Source organism: Sceloporus occidentalis, unplaced genomic scaffold (assembly GCF_023333645.1).
Source record: "Sceloporus occidentalis isolate IW3139 unplaced genomic scaffold, rSceOcc1.0.p SCAF_17, whole genome shotgun sequence".
Lineage (NCBI taxonomy): Eukaryota > Metazoa > Chordata > Lepidosauria > Squamata > Phrynosomatidae > Sceloporus > Sceloporus occidentalis.
Genome location: NW_028316997.1, coordinates 4,379,263 through 4,394,694, shown reverse-complemented (window position 1 = coordinate 4,394,694; position 15,432 = coordinate 4,379,263). Strand labels below are relative to the sequence as shown.

The following is a 15,432-nucleotide window of genomic DNA, read 5'->3' as shown; positions in this document are numbered from 1 at the left end:
GACACACAAACACGCACATATATACATGCATACATACATACATACATGCACACTGAACTGTCCTGACTATGAAACTCACCAGATTATAATGTTTGGAATGCACTATTTAGACAATAATACTGTATATAAAGTGTTTTTTTTAGAATATGAGATAATATAATAATGTTTACATCTTATATTCAAGATACACGTGAATGTATTGTGGATGAGGTTAGATTCCCTTTTCTGTTGCAGATAGAGAAAATGGACAGATAGCCAGACAATATATTGTAAGTCTGCAAGACCTTGGACAATTATTGTCTTATGTTTGCTCATGTTTTTGCTAGTTTTGTATTCTACCATGATTATAGCCAAATGTAATAGGCTGGTGTTCTACAAATAAAATATAATGATAATTACAGATATATACAGCAATAACGCTTTACAGACATATATACATTACCAAAATGAATCAAGTGCTCATCCACATAGTACCCGTTTCAAACCCTATGCTGTTATGCTGGAGTAGCCCTGTTTGTTTTTGCCCAGTTTAGGTACTTTGGCATAACGGATGGCTATGGAATATATAGCCATGCTGTCTGAGTGAATGGACATTATTTCATTTGAGGTAGGTGTTTATTCAGCACTTACTGGATTTCTAGTTATGTATAGTGCACAGATTCAGATTTTCAGTTACTCATGTTTTTTTAGCACCAAAATGATTTAATGCGTGCCTCCCCATTTGTTGATTGGTCTCTCTGTCTATGAGATGGATTATCATGTGCACCTCTCACAGTAGAATATACTGATACAAGCTGTGTGTACCATGAAGAATAAGATAAATAATACTATCGTACCGATTTCCATGGTCCTAGATGCCATGCAGTATCAGCAGGGCATGCGTGTGTGTTACACTGTGCCACGTTTGGTGGTTTACTAAGGATCTCACAGTTTTGATCATTCAAAATCTGTCCACTTGTCAGCTGGCAAATCACTAATCTTGTTTTCATTCCACCGCCACAAGTTTTTGTACACTGCAAAAGTCAGGAAAAAGAATTGGGTATTACTTTTCACTCTCTGATACTTAGCTAACAGTTATTTTGTGTTACTGATTAAATTAACCCATTGACATGATGATAATAATAATAATGATGATGATGATTCATACAGATTACAAATGTTATAGCTTGTATATTAGAAAAAAACTCCATATTTTTCTAAAAATCACTGAACTGGATCTTTGGAGACATCAAGTTTCCCCTCCACAGTGACCTTGAAAAAAGAACTTAAGATTTGGTATTGTAGTTATTTGTAAACTTTGAATTCTACTGAAAACCAACAGAGCTGTAGTTGAGAGGCAAGGGGTGGCAGAAACTTATAAATCCATAATGGTTAGAAAAAGGGGCAACAGCTCTGCATCCACTTTTACCAATGGTATTTGTGAAGGAAGTAGAATCAACAGGTAATGTGTGAAAACTAGCCACCCAAACAGTACATGGGAGAGAAACCTCAAAGTCTCCCAGGAAGTCTTGCAGTCACAGATATTCCACTCTGGGACAGTCTATGATACCTGCTTGCTTTTTTAATTTATGGCAAAAATGCTACTTGAGCGTGCTGGAAAACTAATTTAAAAAATAAAACAGGACTTTTAAATTGTTAGGCATGTAACTGTCTCAGCCTACAGAAAACTTAAAATGGAACGTTATATGTGCACTCTGGCTTACTTTGGTTGCTACACCGAACCAGTTCCTGACCTTCTAAAGGTTTGAAAGTCTGTTATTATTATGAATGACAACAAATTCAGTTATGGACATAAAAAAGATCTAATTCCTCTTACTTCTCCCCAAATCCCATGATTCCACCTGGGACAAGTTCCAGAGTCACAACGCCTTGTTTCAGCAGGTTTAGCTTCCTGGTCACAGAAATTACTACTTCTTCCTTCTTCATCTTGACATACCACAACCCTGTGCTCAAAACCACCTGAGCATGTGCTTGAACACTAACAAAAGAGATAACAAAGAAGACATATACAATATGTAACCTAAGTGCACAAAACCTATAATGTTTTTTCAAGGCTAAATATGCTCTTGGACAGGAAAGATCCAAAATTAGTGTTGTGAAGATAGAGAGAGTGTTGTGAAGATGAGCACAGAGTATTGTGAAGATAGACAGACACAACCAAAAGTTGATTAGCAGATACTTGTAAGATATTGCTTACTGCTCCCCAAGGTCCAGTTCTCCATTGAATACCATGAGTAATAGGCTTGTTTCTTTGGTTGATGTTGTCAGGCGTATCATATCCTCTAAATGTAGGTTTATTATCAGGCTGTTGGGCTCTTGCATCATGATTACCAGGGTTCTGGTTGTAGGTTTTACAAGGTCCCATATTACACTCTTGTTCTTTAATTGGCTGGTTGTCAGGATCACAGTTCATATCCTCAATCATTCCCTCATAACCGACACAAACAACCTGTCGCATTACCTTTCCACGACCGCAGGTTACTGGGCACTAGCCAAACACAGGGACATATAATTAGGGGTTTATATTTTTTAAGTATGGATATTATTTATCATGATGAAAGAAAACATTAATAAGGCTTACAGGAGACCAGTCCCCAGACTGCCATTCTCCACATGGAGTAAAACAGCTAGAAACCTCAGCAGGCCGTGGTGAATGGGCACAGGAGGATTCATCTGCAACTCCACCAAACATGTCTCTACAGCTCACATAGCGAGCACGGTTACCACTTCCACAAGAGGCAGAGCACTGAAACAAAAATACATATTCATATGTTCATCCTGTTTATGCAGATGTCTTACAGAAAATGTTCGCAGACAATATAATGCTATTACCAAAGTTTGTTACAAGGTCATCTGATTGTGTGCTGTCATTCAGCATTAAAAAGGTTTCCAACCAGGGGCGTGACTAGAAGAAACCACAGGGCCCTGGTGTGAAAATTGCCCCGGGGCCCCCAGCATGTGTCCTGGCAGCTCAGTTAAATGGTTTGGACCAATAAAACTTGTATTTAAAGCAAGGATTTACCAATGTAATGATATATTTGTGGCCCTCAAGGGTTGGAGTCTGGAGATCAGCACCCATGCTGTAGGGTGTATTTTTTCATAAACAAAACATTGTTGCTAGGGACATTGTATTAAAATGCCATCATTTTAGATTCTAGGGTCCTTAACTTCTGTATCTGTAAAAGCGTTTCTTCTTGGGTAATTTTAACAACCTAAACTATGAACTTTATAGAAAATGCTAAGCTAGACAGAGAGGCTAGGCATATTTTGGTATTTTAGATGGCTGTATAGAAAAGTACAATCATGTAAATGGGAATTGGCATAGTTGTAGAGAAGAAGGGGTCTGCATTGCCTACATATGTCATGTACATATTGTTATATACACAAATAAGGTTGGAATACAGCACTCAATTGTGAAATGGTGCACAAGCCAGGGCTGGAGAAAGACCTGTGTGTTGAAACGTTGTCTGTGTGAAATAAAACCTTATTTGAGTGCTGAGCCTTTGCTTTTTTATTTTGTACATATTGTTATAGTGATAACAATTATAGTGACATATTTTTATCTTTTATAATCAGTGATGTGACATGTCATAACTTTGAATTATTAGATTAGTTTAAGGCGTAAGGAATCCCATTATAATAGGAACCTCCTCCGTTTAGGAATATAAAGGCAATGTACATGTTAGAGTAATAAAATATGCTTGCATTTTGTTTTTAGCAACATTATTGAGTTTTGATGCAAGAAAAATAAGTCAAAGGTTCAGGTATAAGCAAAAAACTTGTGGTATCTCCATATATTTCAAAGATTTTGACGGTTAAGCCACAGAAAATGTATGTATGAACTTTTTTTATAAAAAATCTTGAAACCCGTGTTCAAGGACATTTCTTGCTTTGCAACGTCTGTATACATGTGTTGAATGGTACCTAACATTGTACTTAAAGATATTATCCAAAAAACACAGATATTGTTTAAAACATTATCCAACTGATGAATGACCTTATCAAATGACACAATATTGCTTGCCACATGATACAAGCAACATCGAAAGTAAAACTGGTCTAGTAAACAAATATGTGACACTTACTTGAGTCCATGAACCATATCTCCACTGTGTATTTTTTTGCATTTGATTACCAGGAGGTAATGTAGTTGCATGGTAATGTACTTGGCACGAAGACCTTTCACAATCCTGCATACAGAGAAAAAAAAACAACTCTATATAACACTAAGTATATGATTCCTGATAAAAAGCAAAGGCAATTTTGACAGCTTCTAGGCCCTCTAACACTCTCCAAAAATGCCATAAATACACAATTTTCAATTAATAAAAGAAAAAAGAAAAACAATGACATCTACATACATGAAGATTGTACAAAATACTTTTAATCTGAGAAATATACCTGGCTATCTGTGGGCCGAGTAGCAGCGTTGCATTCACGTTCATCCAGAGTTTCCCCATGACTCCCAAAGACACATTTTACTTTGCGTAGCTGATATCCATGTCCACACGTCACAGAACACTGTGCAAAAATATTATTTGGAATTATGCTACTCATAGGCTTGCAAGCATATATTTTACATACAGGCGAAAATAAAAGGTTGAAATACAAACTACCCACAACTCGTGCTTTTTTGTTTTCGCTCAGGTTAAAGTACCTGAACTATCGTACAGTATCTCTCATTCTGCTCCCTGCCATTATGTGCCTTGCTAATGTCTTAGAGGACAGGGCTAGTGCATCATGACTTGCTGCCTGACTTCAAATGTAATGTGCAGACCATCAAGCAGTAGGAAAAGATCTGTCCTGGAGGCAGCAGTGATATCACTGCATCCCGTTACACCACCAGAAACACTTGCAAACTGGCTACATCCCACACTTGCGCACAGCGGTAAAGGAGAAGAGGATGTGACTTCATATTATCATAATAATAATAATAGGCCTCCCCACCAAAAAATATGAAGTCACATGTTGCTTTAAGCAAATAAATTCATGCATGTAATATAATTTACATGAACATGTTTTGTTTAATGCCAGCCAGAGATTCTCTTTCGTTACAATGGTATTTTCATTATCTTATGTGAAAATCTGGCCAAAATGTTTCTTTTTCACTTACTGGTCCCCAGGCTTCTACTTGCCACGATGCACATTCTTGAAGTTCACAGTGTCTGACTGATTCGGGCTTGCTGTTTGGGTCACAATAATTGTCTTTAAGTTGTTCATCATTCACTTGGCATGATACGTGTCGGTGCTTGAATCCCTTTCCACATGTCACATGGCACTAAAATTTTATTTTTGTGCTGTTAGTCTAGTCATCACATAAATCAGTATTCTTTTATACATGTGTGTATGGTTTAAAGGGGTTAATTCATCAAGTCCCAAATTGTGGCCAGTGATGTAGGTAGCAAAAAAGATCTGTGATGTGTCACAGAAGACATGTTGAATACTCGTTTCAATGAGGACTAAACACCAATGGTGAAGTGTAGCAAACTGAGGTTCAGTTTAAATAAGATCAATGGACAAAAAATATTTTTTAGGACACATATTTCTTAAGAATACAAAATTTTAGTCATTTCAGAAGATGTCAGGGAGAAATCCTAAACACGTGGGCAGTGAAAGGCTTTCAAAGACCAATTTTGATAACCCTGAACATTTGTTAGGCGTTTCCTATTAAATGTTGCAAATTCTAAAAGCAATCTTAATACATAATTATCATGCAATACATACCATATCTATTTTCTAATTGTTAAGCTAACAGGTGTATTTTAACGATGGCTCCTTTTTGTTAACAAATACAATCATATTACATATTTCATAGTGAATTATATTACCTTCTGTGTGCCAAGTAAATTTGCCCTCCTTTGTCCTGGTCAAACCTTACCTCACTCCATTCACTTGTAGTCCAGACAGGGCATGTGTGTTCACTGCAGCTCTGGGTCACAACCTTGCGGTGTTCACTGCATTCTGTATCAGCCAAGCGACGGCCAAAGTTGTTCATACAATAGGCTTCTCTTACTTGCACCCCTCTCCCGCAGCTTTTAGAGCACTAAAACGCATATGTGTTCAATAATGGATTATTTAGAATAGATGTTTATTTTACTATATTTGTATAACTCCTGGATAGCCTTTGCATTTAAAGCCCAGTTTGTTCAGTAATGTTTGTACATAGCTGCGGTGAATTACCTTGTGAGACACTGGTTCCATTCCCAACGTATTTGCACTTCATTAAAAAACATTAATACATTTTGGGGGGTTTTCATTTATAAATGTGACATTTTTGTTAATGCAATCACACAAGCTTTTAATTTTATTTAGTTAAAAAAATAGAAATGCTTATGTTAGTTATTCTTCCCCAGCTTTGGCATTTGCCATTATCTTGTAAACCAAACTAAGGTACACTGACCTGAGACCATTCTGTATAATGCCAGCTTGCCGAGAGGCAGTCACCATTGCAACGTTCTCTGTTTGTAGGTTTAGGGAAACTGGCACAAAATTTATCTCCTACTGGAGTACTTGTCCCTTTTGCAGATGAGTATTTCATACAGCGTATATCTAAAGTTCGAAGGCCTTGTCCACACTGTGACGAACACTCACTTTTACCAGCAACATACCACCTAGGGACAAAAACAGTTACATTGATGTACATGCATTTTTTTTTCGTTAAAATTTCAGCTTAATCTGCCCTGGATCATTTAATTTACCTATGTGCAGTAGAATCATAATGTCAAAACCTGGTAAAGTGACAAAAATTACTTTACCATTACTTTCTCTAGGACTGATGTAGAGCACCATTTTATATGCTGCTGTATGAATAAATAGTAATTCGTTAATAAGCATTTTTTCTGATAAAAGTGTGCCCTTTTTAAATGTACTAAATGCTGAAAAATGGAATGAAACGACCGAAAGGCTGTGAAGGGCTGGCATCTTATGGTCTGAGGAGCAAGTGGCCCCCTCTCCCCCTCCATCTCGTACCAATCACCCCTACCTCCTGCAACCCCTCCCATGCAAATAAAAACCCCAAAACACGGCTCGGCCACATCACATCATGCTAGGTGACCCTGCCTTCCACAGCAGGCTAGCCCAGTGTTAAAGGTCACACTGGGGCCTCCTTCCTGAAATCAGACCAGCCTGTCCCTGCTAAGACATATCATAAAATGTGGCCTGCCTGCCTTATAATTTACCTTAACTGACATTCGCCATTACATTGCTCCGTCACTGATTCTGGGCGAGGCAGATGTTCACATCTCTGGTCTGAAACCACAAATCTGTCACTTCTTCGAAGACACAAATTTTTTCTTTTTCGCATGCCTAAAAAAAAGGTTTAATAAATAATTATTTATGGGATTGTCAACAACAATCTGGTGTTTTTATTGAATTTCAGGAGAAAAATAATTAACGAAATGATGTATTTGCTAAAATAATTTATGGTATACACATCGGCAAACACAAGCATTACCTTGACACATCTTGTTGCAGGACTGCCAAGGCCCGTACGGATCCCATGCAAACTGTTCATTTTTATCTTCAATAGGGATATTAAAAGAATACTGTACATCGGGGCTGTATAAGTTTCCCACACACAGCACCTGAAAAAGAAAGCAATAGGCGCAGAACATACATCATGATTAAATCTCCAAGAACTGAGGAGGGATATATGCTGTCATTGCATTTGATGATACCAAGAATGGCATTACTAATCTAGCAAAGTTTACGTAATATGGTATTTTGCAAACACACTGGAAAGTGATGCCTGTATAAAAGAAATATACATATATATATATATGTTATACAACTGGTTTATTTACAGTATCTCACAAAAGTGAGTAGTGTACTCACTTTTGTAGCCAATTATATAATAAAATATTTACAAAAATGTGAGGATACTGTATTTGGCTCTGTATAAATAATACCAATGAATTAAAAAAAGGATTACCTGCAAAATTAGCTCTTCTTCCAAACGGTCTGTGCTGTTTATTCGTTCAATTATGCTGTCTGAACCACTATACTCAAATGTGGCACCTCTTATAATAATTTCCCTTTTGAACATGGTCACAACAAAGTTGCCATTGAGGAAGAAGTTTCCTTGGCTGTCAGATAATGCTGCAATAAATATAAAGAACACAAAATTAATATGTATCTGTAAAAAGTGAATCAGAATGTAAAAACTTATTTTTTACATGCTTGTTGCATGATGATATAGCAGCATTTATGCAATTTTTCCTACATTTGGAAAATTTTCTAAAAAGCAGAAACCTCAGGCTGATTTTATTCTTTCATCTGAAGGCTTAGTCACCAAACATCAACATTTCACATAAATAAAGTATTATTTCTGGGAGCAGTTTGGTCATTAAAAAGTACTAGGAGTGGTGTTCTAAAGCTGTAGTAGCAGAGTAGGTGGAACAGTGCCTCTAATGCTCTTAAAGCAAGTATGCATTAAAATACAGATACCAAGCTTATTTTTACTTGGTAAAAACGCACTTTTTAAAATGAAAGTTTACATTTTCCTTTTTTTTCCCCAGAGATAATGCAACAAATTATTTTTCCTCAATTTTAACAGTATGTGCAAACCTTACACCTGCGGCCTCCAGAAGGTAGCTCACAAGCTAATGGTAGTTCTACAGCTGCAGCAGCACATCCCTCAAGGGACCGAAACACTCCATGCCTCCCTCCTTCCACAAGGGGGTATTTTATTTAATGTTTAAACATTTTGCTTAATACCTTGAATTCCACTTTATTTCAATAAAATTGTGCAGTTGTCCCCAAAACCATTAATTCTTCATAACTAGATCTGCCTTATACTTTACACAATAAAGTATGGACAAGAACAAATCGGTAGCATTGTGATAATTGAAAAAATATGATGCACTCCACAGTATACATCTTTAATGCATCATGGGTAAAATGCAGACATCCCAACTCTCCCAAAAGTTCTGGGAGTCTCCTGCATTTTGATAGCGGCTCCCTGACGCAGGCAAACTACAACAGACATCCTTGAAATAGAGCAAGCGTGAGTTCAGTTATGACCATTGACGTCTCTCACTCACAAAAAATTGTGCTAAGGTGTGCCTGGGCTCTGGTCCTTCTCTGTGGTGCATCCTGGTTGGTCTCTCTCTTTGTGCTAACTAACCTAACCAAGAAAACTGTACATCTCATAGAATATTTTACCATGTAGTAACATGGTATATACGCACATATATACAGTATATATAAAAACAGAAAGTACACCCTATTTGAATTCTATGGTTTTACAAAGAAAGAAAGCCAAAATGGAGAAGCCATGTGTGAAAAACTAAGTACAATTGCTTGCAGAACCACCTTTAGCAGCAATAACTTGAAATAATTGTTTTCTGCATGACAGTATTAGTCTTTCACATCATTGTGGAGAAACTTTGGCTCTTCTTTACACCCTTGCTTCGTTGAGTTTGCGGGCATTTGTTTATGCACAGTTCTCTTAAGGTCTCCCCACACCGTTTTAATTTGGTTGAGGTCTGGACTTTTGACTGGGCCATTACAACATCTTGGTTCTTTTCGTTTTCAGTCATTCTGTTGTATATTTGCTTGGGATCATCGTCCTGTTGCATGACCCCATTTTGGCCAAGATTTAGCTGTCAGACTGATGGCCTCACAACTGACTCTAGAATACTTTGATATACAGAAGAGTTCATGTCCTGGTGCTGCAAGTCCAAAACATCACCCCTCCACCACCATGCTTGACAGTTGGTTTGAGGTGTTTGCACTGATATGCTGTGTTCGGTCTTCGCCAAATGTGGCAAAGTGCATTATGGCCAAACATCTCCACTTTGGTCTCATCTGTCCAAAGGACATTGTTCCAGAAGTCTTGTTTGTTCAAACTTAAGCCGTACTACCATATTCTTTTTAGAGAAAAGAGGTTTCTCCTGGCAACCCTTCCAAATAAACCATACTTGTCCAGTCTTTTTCTAATTTTACTGTCATGAACATTAATATTTAACGTGTAGAGTCCGAGACGTAGTACTTGTTTTTTTTGCAATGCTTCTGAGCATTTTCTGACCTTGGGGTGAATTTTCTGGGACGTCCACTCTCGGGAAAATTGGCAACTGTCTTGAATGTTTTCCACTTTGCATAATCTTTCTAAATGTAGAACGATGGACTTTACTTAAAGATATTTTTATTGGGTTTTTGATCTGTATAAACATTTGATCCATGTATCACAATATATGGGCTTTGGTGGTACACAATTGTATGTCTTATGTCACAATAAACAGTATGATTATACTATATATATATACATATATATATATATATATGCTCCCTCTGCCCTTAACTGTTGAGGACCAGCTCTAAATAATCGATCATTGGTCATAGGAAGTCAGGCCACAGATCTGTGCTTGTATCATATGTACAGTTCAAAAGGATGAACAGGGAGAACCAGGTAACCAATCACCAGCCACTTTGCATGTATAGAGCACAAGACAAAATGCGTGCATGAAAACAATACATCATAGAAAAAAGAAAACAAACCAAATAAATTCAAGGGCATCCAATTTTCTCTTAGCAGCCATCAAAAGCCAGTTAGTCCGTGTAGTAAACATTTAAGGTAGCATTTGCAACCCACCCTGTCACTGTGTCACCCAAAGTCTGGTTTAAAAGTTAGGTAGTACCAGTACACTGCTTGGTACAGCCTGTACCTATTTAAACGAAAAACTCCACTTATAATTCCCCAAAATCTGTAACAACTACCTAACTTTTAAACCAGACTTTGGGCGACACAGTGTATTGAAAGGTTACTTTTATCAGTTTTCATAACTCAACATCAATGTGTGCTCCTTATTCAGAGTGGACTCTATGTAATCCATCCTACATAAAATGTATAACTTGGCTTTGAAAAAAGCCAGACTCCTAGATTTACTAATATCGATCTTAAAACCCATCACCAGCCCATAAAAATTTAGTAATTTAAAAATATTGGGAACAGAGTATTTAGGATCTGAGATGTACAAGAGTATGTTGTCTGCATGAGCGATCAATTTCTGTTCCCTAGTCCTCACATGAATACCCTTGAAGACTGTTGACGATAGTAGTATGGGCTATGTTGAAAAGAGGTGGTGACAAGGGGCAGCCCTGGTGAACTTCACGGCTACTTGCAATTTATAAGCCCAGAAGTCAAGCCAATTAGTGTTTATCAAGGTCTTAGAGTAGCATGCAAATTACCAGACTAAAGTCAGAAAATTCTGTCTAAAATTCTATTTTTGAGTATTATGTAAAGATGTGTCAAATGATTTTTCTGCATCAAGACTTAATAATATTCTGGGGTGTTTGTATTAGGACGGTTGGCAGTGTATTATGGCAGGTCACGCTGTGCCTATGCCTTTAATGTGTCAGGAATTGTTGCAGGAATTGTTGCAATATCAAACCCATTCATTTAGTTAAGATTTTTAGGTTGTGGTTGAGAAGTGCCATGGGTCTATAGGAATGTACTTTGGTAAGGGCTTTATCGGTTTGGGTAATACAGTTCCTCTGGCAGTCTTTAAAGTTTCCACAAGGCAGTTATGTAAAAATATGTCAATGTATAGTGTTAGGGATGGTATAATGTATTCTGCAGAGAACCCATGTGGGCCGGGGCACTTGCCATTTCAGAGTGATTTTATTGTCTGACCAACCTTTTCCTCAGTAATCTCAGATCATTAGTTAATTTATCCTTATCTTAAAATATCAGATGAAAGCCCTACTAATGGCATCAGGTGCTGTGAGGGTTTTTTCATTAGCTGATTTCATTTTCAAAATATGGTATCTGGGTTTTAGCGATTTAGCTATGTTGGCCAAGAGTTTTCCTGACCTATTAACCCTTCGAAAAAATGCTTTTGTGTAATCGAAGTCATATTTTACTCCCTCCTGTAAGAGGGTATCCAACAGCTGTCATCATTGTATATATTTGGTTGTATGGGGCTCATATTTGAATTACTTGTACTACTCATAAGCTTCCCAGAAGAAGAGGGGATTGTTTACAAGATCCAGGTTGTCATCCTGAAATGTAGCCCAAATGCCCCCAAAAGACCCCGAAAGTCATCCCTTTTAAGGAAACACCCAGTGCCTGGAAACGTGACACTGATGGAAGTTGGAACATAAGTTTGACTGGGGCATGATTCATTATGATTATAGGATATCAATCAGTTGTGATCAATGGTAAAAGGATATATAGGATATATATCAGTGGTGATCAATGGTAAAAGGTGATCGGAAGCAAGGATCATATCTAGTTGAGCCCTGGATATATGTGTGTATTCCCTTTGAGTGGGGAGCATGACATGCCATGGGTCCACTAAGTGTAGGGAGTGCAAAAGATGGTGAATACCTTCTATTAAGATCAGGGTGAGTGTAGTCGGTCCTGTCCTGTCCAGTCTGTACGGTGTTAAAATCCCCACCTATTACAAAAGCAGGAGAGGTCAGTGCATTCAAAGATGCATATAAAAGTAATTATTTGGATAGTTCGGAGCATACAAGTTTACACATTTTATAATTATAAATAGACATCACCAATATAAGAAATCTACCCTAGGGATCTGATAAAACTTTATGTATGGGTTAGAGATTTACTAATTAGGATAGCTACACCTCTGGCCTTAGACTTATACAGGGCAGAATAGCAGCTCTGGATCCAGTAACTTCTTAATGATCAATGAGTTTTGCCTCAGAACCATGAGGATTTTTTACAGTTTAATAGGCCTATTCCGGCCTGCCACATTTCAGGACAGAAAAAGTCCAGCCCGACCACCAGTGTTATTGGGGCATGGTAGTTGGTAAAAATGACAGGGTGGACCAACTAAGTGATTTTAATAGCGAGGGTGCCTCCATGTCCAAGCGTCTGAACCCTCAAGACAGTATTCTGTGCTACACTTCCTCATTCACTGAGGCTGTTGAGATCTACTATGCTCATATGGTAACGATGGCTTCAATAAGCCAAGATGCCCAAAAAACAACAATTAAAATCAAAGGAAACATCATATAAAACAAAAACATATGGTTAATTTGGTATTATAGGTGGTACTTGTAGATTGCAGGCTGCAAGTTAAAGTCCCACTAGAGAAGAGTTGCATTATCCAGCAAAGCCGGGGGCCGTAGTAGGCCCTCCAGCTAAAGGGTTAGTTTCCTATGGTGTCTCGCAGATTTGGATTTGTCCATTCACAGTAAAGCGAAGCTTGGCTAGGTAAAGCATAGTGAACTTGATCTTCTGGCCCATTAGCTGTATGCAGGTTGTGGTGAATTTCCTTTGTTTCCCCGACACTAAAGCAGAGTAGTTCAGAAAGATGGTGACTTGATGTGACAGGTTCTGAATGGTACTATAGGCCGCCAGGATCTTCACCTTGTCAACAATGTTCAGAAGCTTTATGATGACTGGCCGTGGTCTGTTCTGATTCATAGGCCTTTCTGAGCCTATAAAGTGAGCTCTTCCAATCTGTAAAGGAGTATCTGTATCCTGGTGGAGGTGGAGAGCAGCCGGGAGCCAAGATTGAAATATAGCTACTCTGTTTCACAGATTTTGGAATGCCCATGAATCATTAATTATTACGCTCCAGTTTTCAAGGTCGCATTTGAGTAGATATTCTGTTCCATTTCTGTGATGGTGCCTTCTCGGTCACTTTGGCTACACTACAATTCCATGATTCTATTTGTATTGTCAGTGATCTGTTGCAACATACAAGATTTGAGATCCTGAAAGCACTGATCTAAGTGTGGCAGCATGAGGTCAGATCAGAGAGGGTTGGTCGATGCTCCGTGTCCATTGAGTCTTCTTGGCAGGAATCTAAACATGGCGAGGAAAGCCCTGGGTCCAGATCAGACGATCAAGTACATGACAGCATTTTGTATGTAGTTCTCTTGTGTGAGGTCTTTGTGGTTGACTTTTTAGAACTATTGTATAGATATTTTTTCATTTCTTTAGCAGTGCACGTTCTGTGGCAGGCATTGAGCAAGAGCGAGAAAAGAATCCAATAATTTCAGGTATGAGGTGGGGGAAACCCAGGTTGTACACTTATTTTCTTTGTTGTTAGAACACAGAGTGGAACTAAAGGCAGGATCAGACACATGTGTGGAATAGTAAGCTTTATGGACCAAAAAGATTTCCCAGTATTAAGTTATTTTTGTAAGATACAAGTATCTTGGCTGTACCGGATTGTTTCCCCTTCCCCAGGAAGGCTACTTGCAATTTATAAGAGTGAAAACAGATTACGTATGGCCCACTGGTATACGCAGCAGACAGTCAAAATTAATGAATGAAAGCGCTTACATGGCGTGTTGTCAGCTTCTTCTAGTCTGGGGCTCAAAGAATGGACTGTGAGAGAAGTCCAAGCAGCACTGCCCAGCAGGTACGGACTTAGGTTCTCCACTTCGTCCACTTCCAGGTGGTTTCAGTACCCCCTAGTGGGGTCCGTCTTGCCTATTGTGTTCCTGTGCTGATCTGGTCATTTGCCCGTCACAGGGATAGATTACGTCTGCAAAAAGTTTCCGGGCAATCCGAAGATTTCGGCCCTGACAGCTTTTCCCTCCACAGGTGTTGCCTAGCGTGGCCCAGCGCGACCCTCCTCGTCCACCCAGACATGTGCAGTAGAAGTTGTAGCGGCACCCCGATGTGTTAGATGAGTGCTTGCCTGTCTTTAAAAGCTGGATGGCACCTGATAATAGGGGTATAACGCGGCAGCTTTGTGTGGCTCTGCCCCCAGAAGTCAGAATGATGGACTTTAAGTTGTTTAGAAATGGCCTTATAACCCTTCCCAGATTGATGGGCAACAACAATTGCTTCTCCAATATCATTGCTGATGTCATTCCTCCTTGGCATGGTGTAAACACACTTGAATGCACCAGACCATCAAACTGCTAAAACTTCAGCTTTTATAAGGTGGTCACACTTGCTGATGAACCTGTCTGCTAGTTAGCATCTTAATCCCTATGGAAAAAAATAAGGGTGTTCTTAGTTTTTCACAAATGGCTTCTCCATTTTGGCTTTATTTTTCTTGAATAAATCATGACACGGCATAATATGCCATGCTTTGTTGTTCATCTGAGGTTGTATTTACATAATTTTTAGACCGGCTATTATGTCCTAATATGTAAAACCATAGAATTCAAAGAGGGAGTACCTTCTTTTCCACACATATATACAATTTATGTCCCCATTAACATGGCATTGTGTCTATGACGTCGGGTAAACTTTCTTTGAAATACTATTTTGTACTATATTAAATGTGGATGGTAAATTGAATGGAATAATAATAATGGTGAGGCATGGGTGAGAGATAAAGAAATTATAAGACAAGTTTACAAGGGAAGAGGCTCTGATGTGTAAAAGGAAGTCACTGTTAACAGAAGAATAACTGTTTAATTAAACGGTTTCAGGAGGACAAAAAATAAAGAGAGTATATTGAAATAGTCCATCTAATATTTGAAGTGTGAATGAATACA

General features: G+C 38.3%; 1 protein-coding gene across 1 annotated transcript in view; it reads right to left on the bottom strand.

Moving 5' to 3' along the window:
- LOC149302767 (A disintegrin and metalloproteinase with thrombospondin motifs 20-like) overlaps window positions 1–15,432 on the bottom strand; it is a 91,985-nt gene that overhangs the window by 30,068 nt on the left and 46,485 nt on the right. Inside the window, exons 17-28 of the mRNA XM_089482023.1 lie at window positions 7,931–8,097; window positions 7,454–7,583; window positions 7,179–7,305; window positions 6,401–6,611; window positions 5,879–6,043; window positions 5,114–5,278; window positions 4,402–4,521; window positions 4,086–4,190; window positions 2,582–2,746; window positions 2,198–2,488; window positions 1,817–1,978; window positions 837–1,013 (exon numbers count right to left, since the gene is read on the bottom strand). Coding sequence (XP_089338149.1) covers window positions 837–1,013; window positions 1,817–1,978; window positions 2,198–2,488; window positions 2,582–2,746; window positions 4,086–4,190; window positions 4,402–4,521; window positions 5,114–5,278; window positions 5,879–6,043; window positions 6,401–6,611; window positions 7,179–7,305; window positions 7,454–7,583; window positions 7,931–8,097 — 1,985 coding nt within the window. The remainder of the gene's footprint in view (window positions 1–836; window positions 1,014–1,816; window positions 1,979–2,197; window positions 2,489–2,581; window positions 2,747–4,085; window positions 4,191–4,401; window positions 4,522–5,113; window positions 5,279–5,878; window positions 6,044–6,400; window positions 6,612–7,178; window positions 7,306–7,453; window positions 7,584–7,930; window positions 8,098–15,432) is intronic.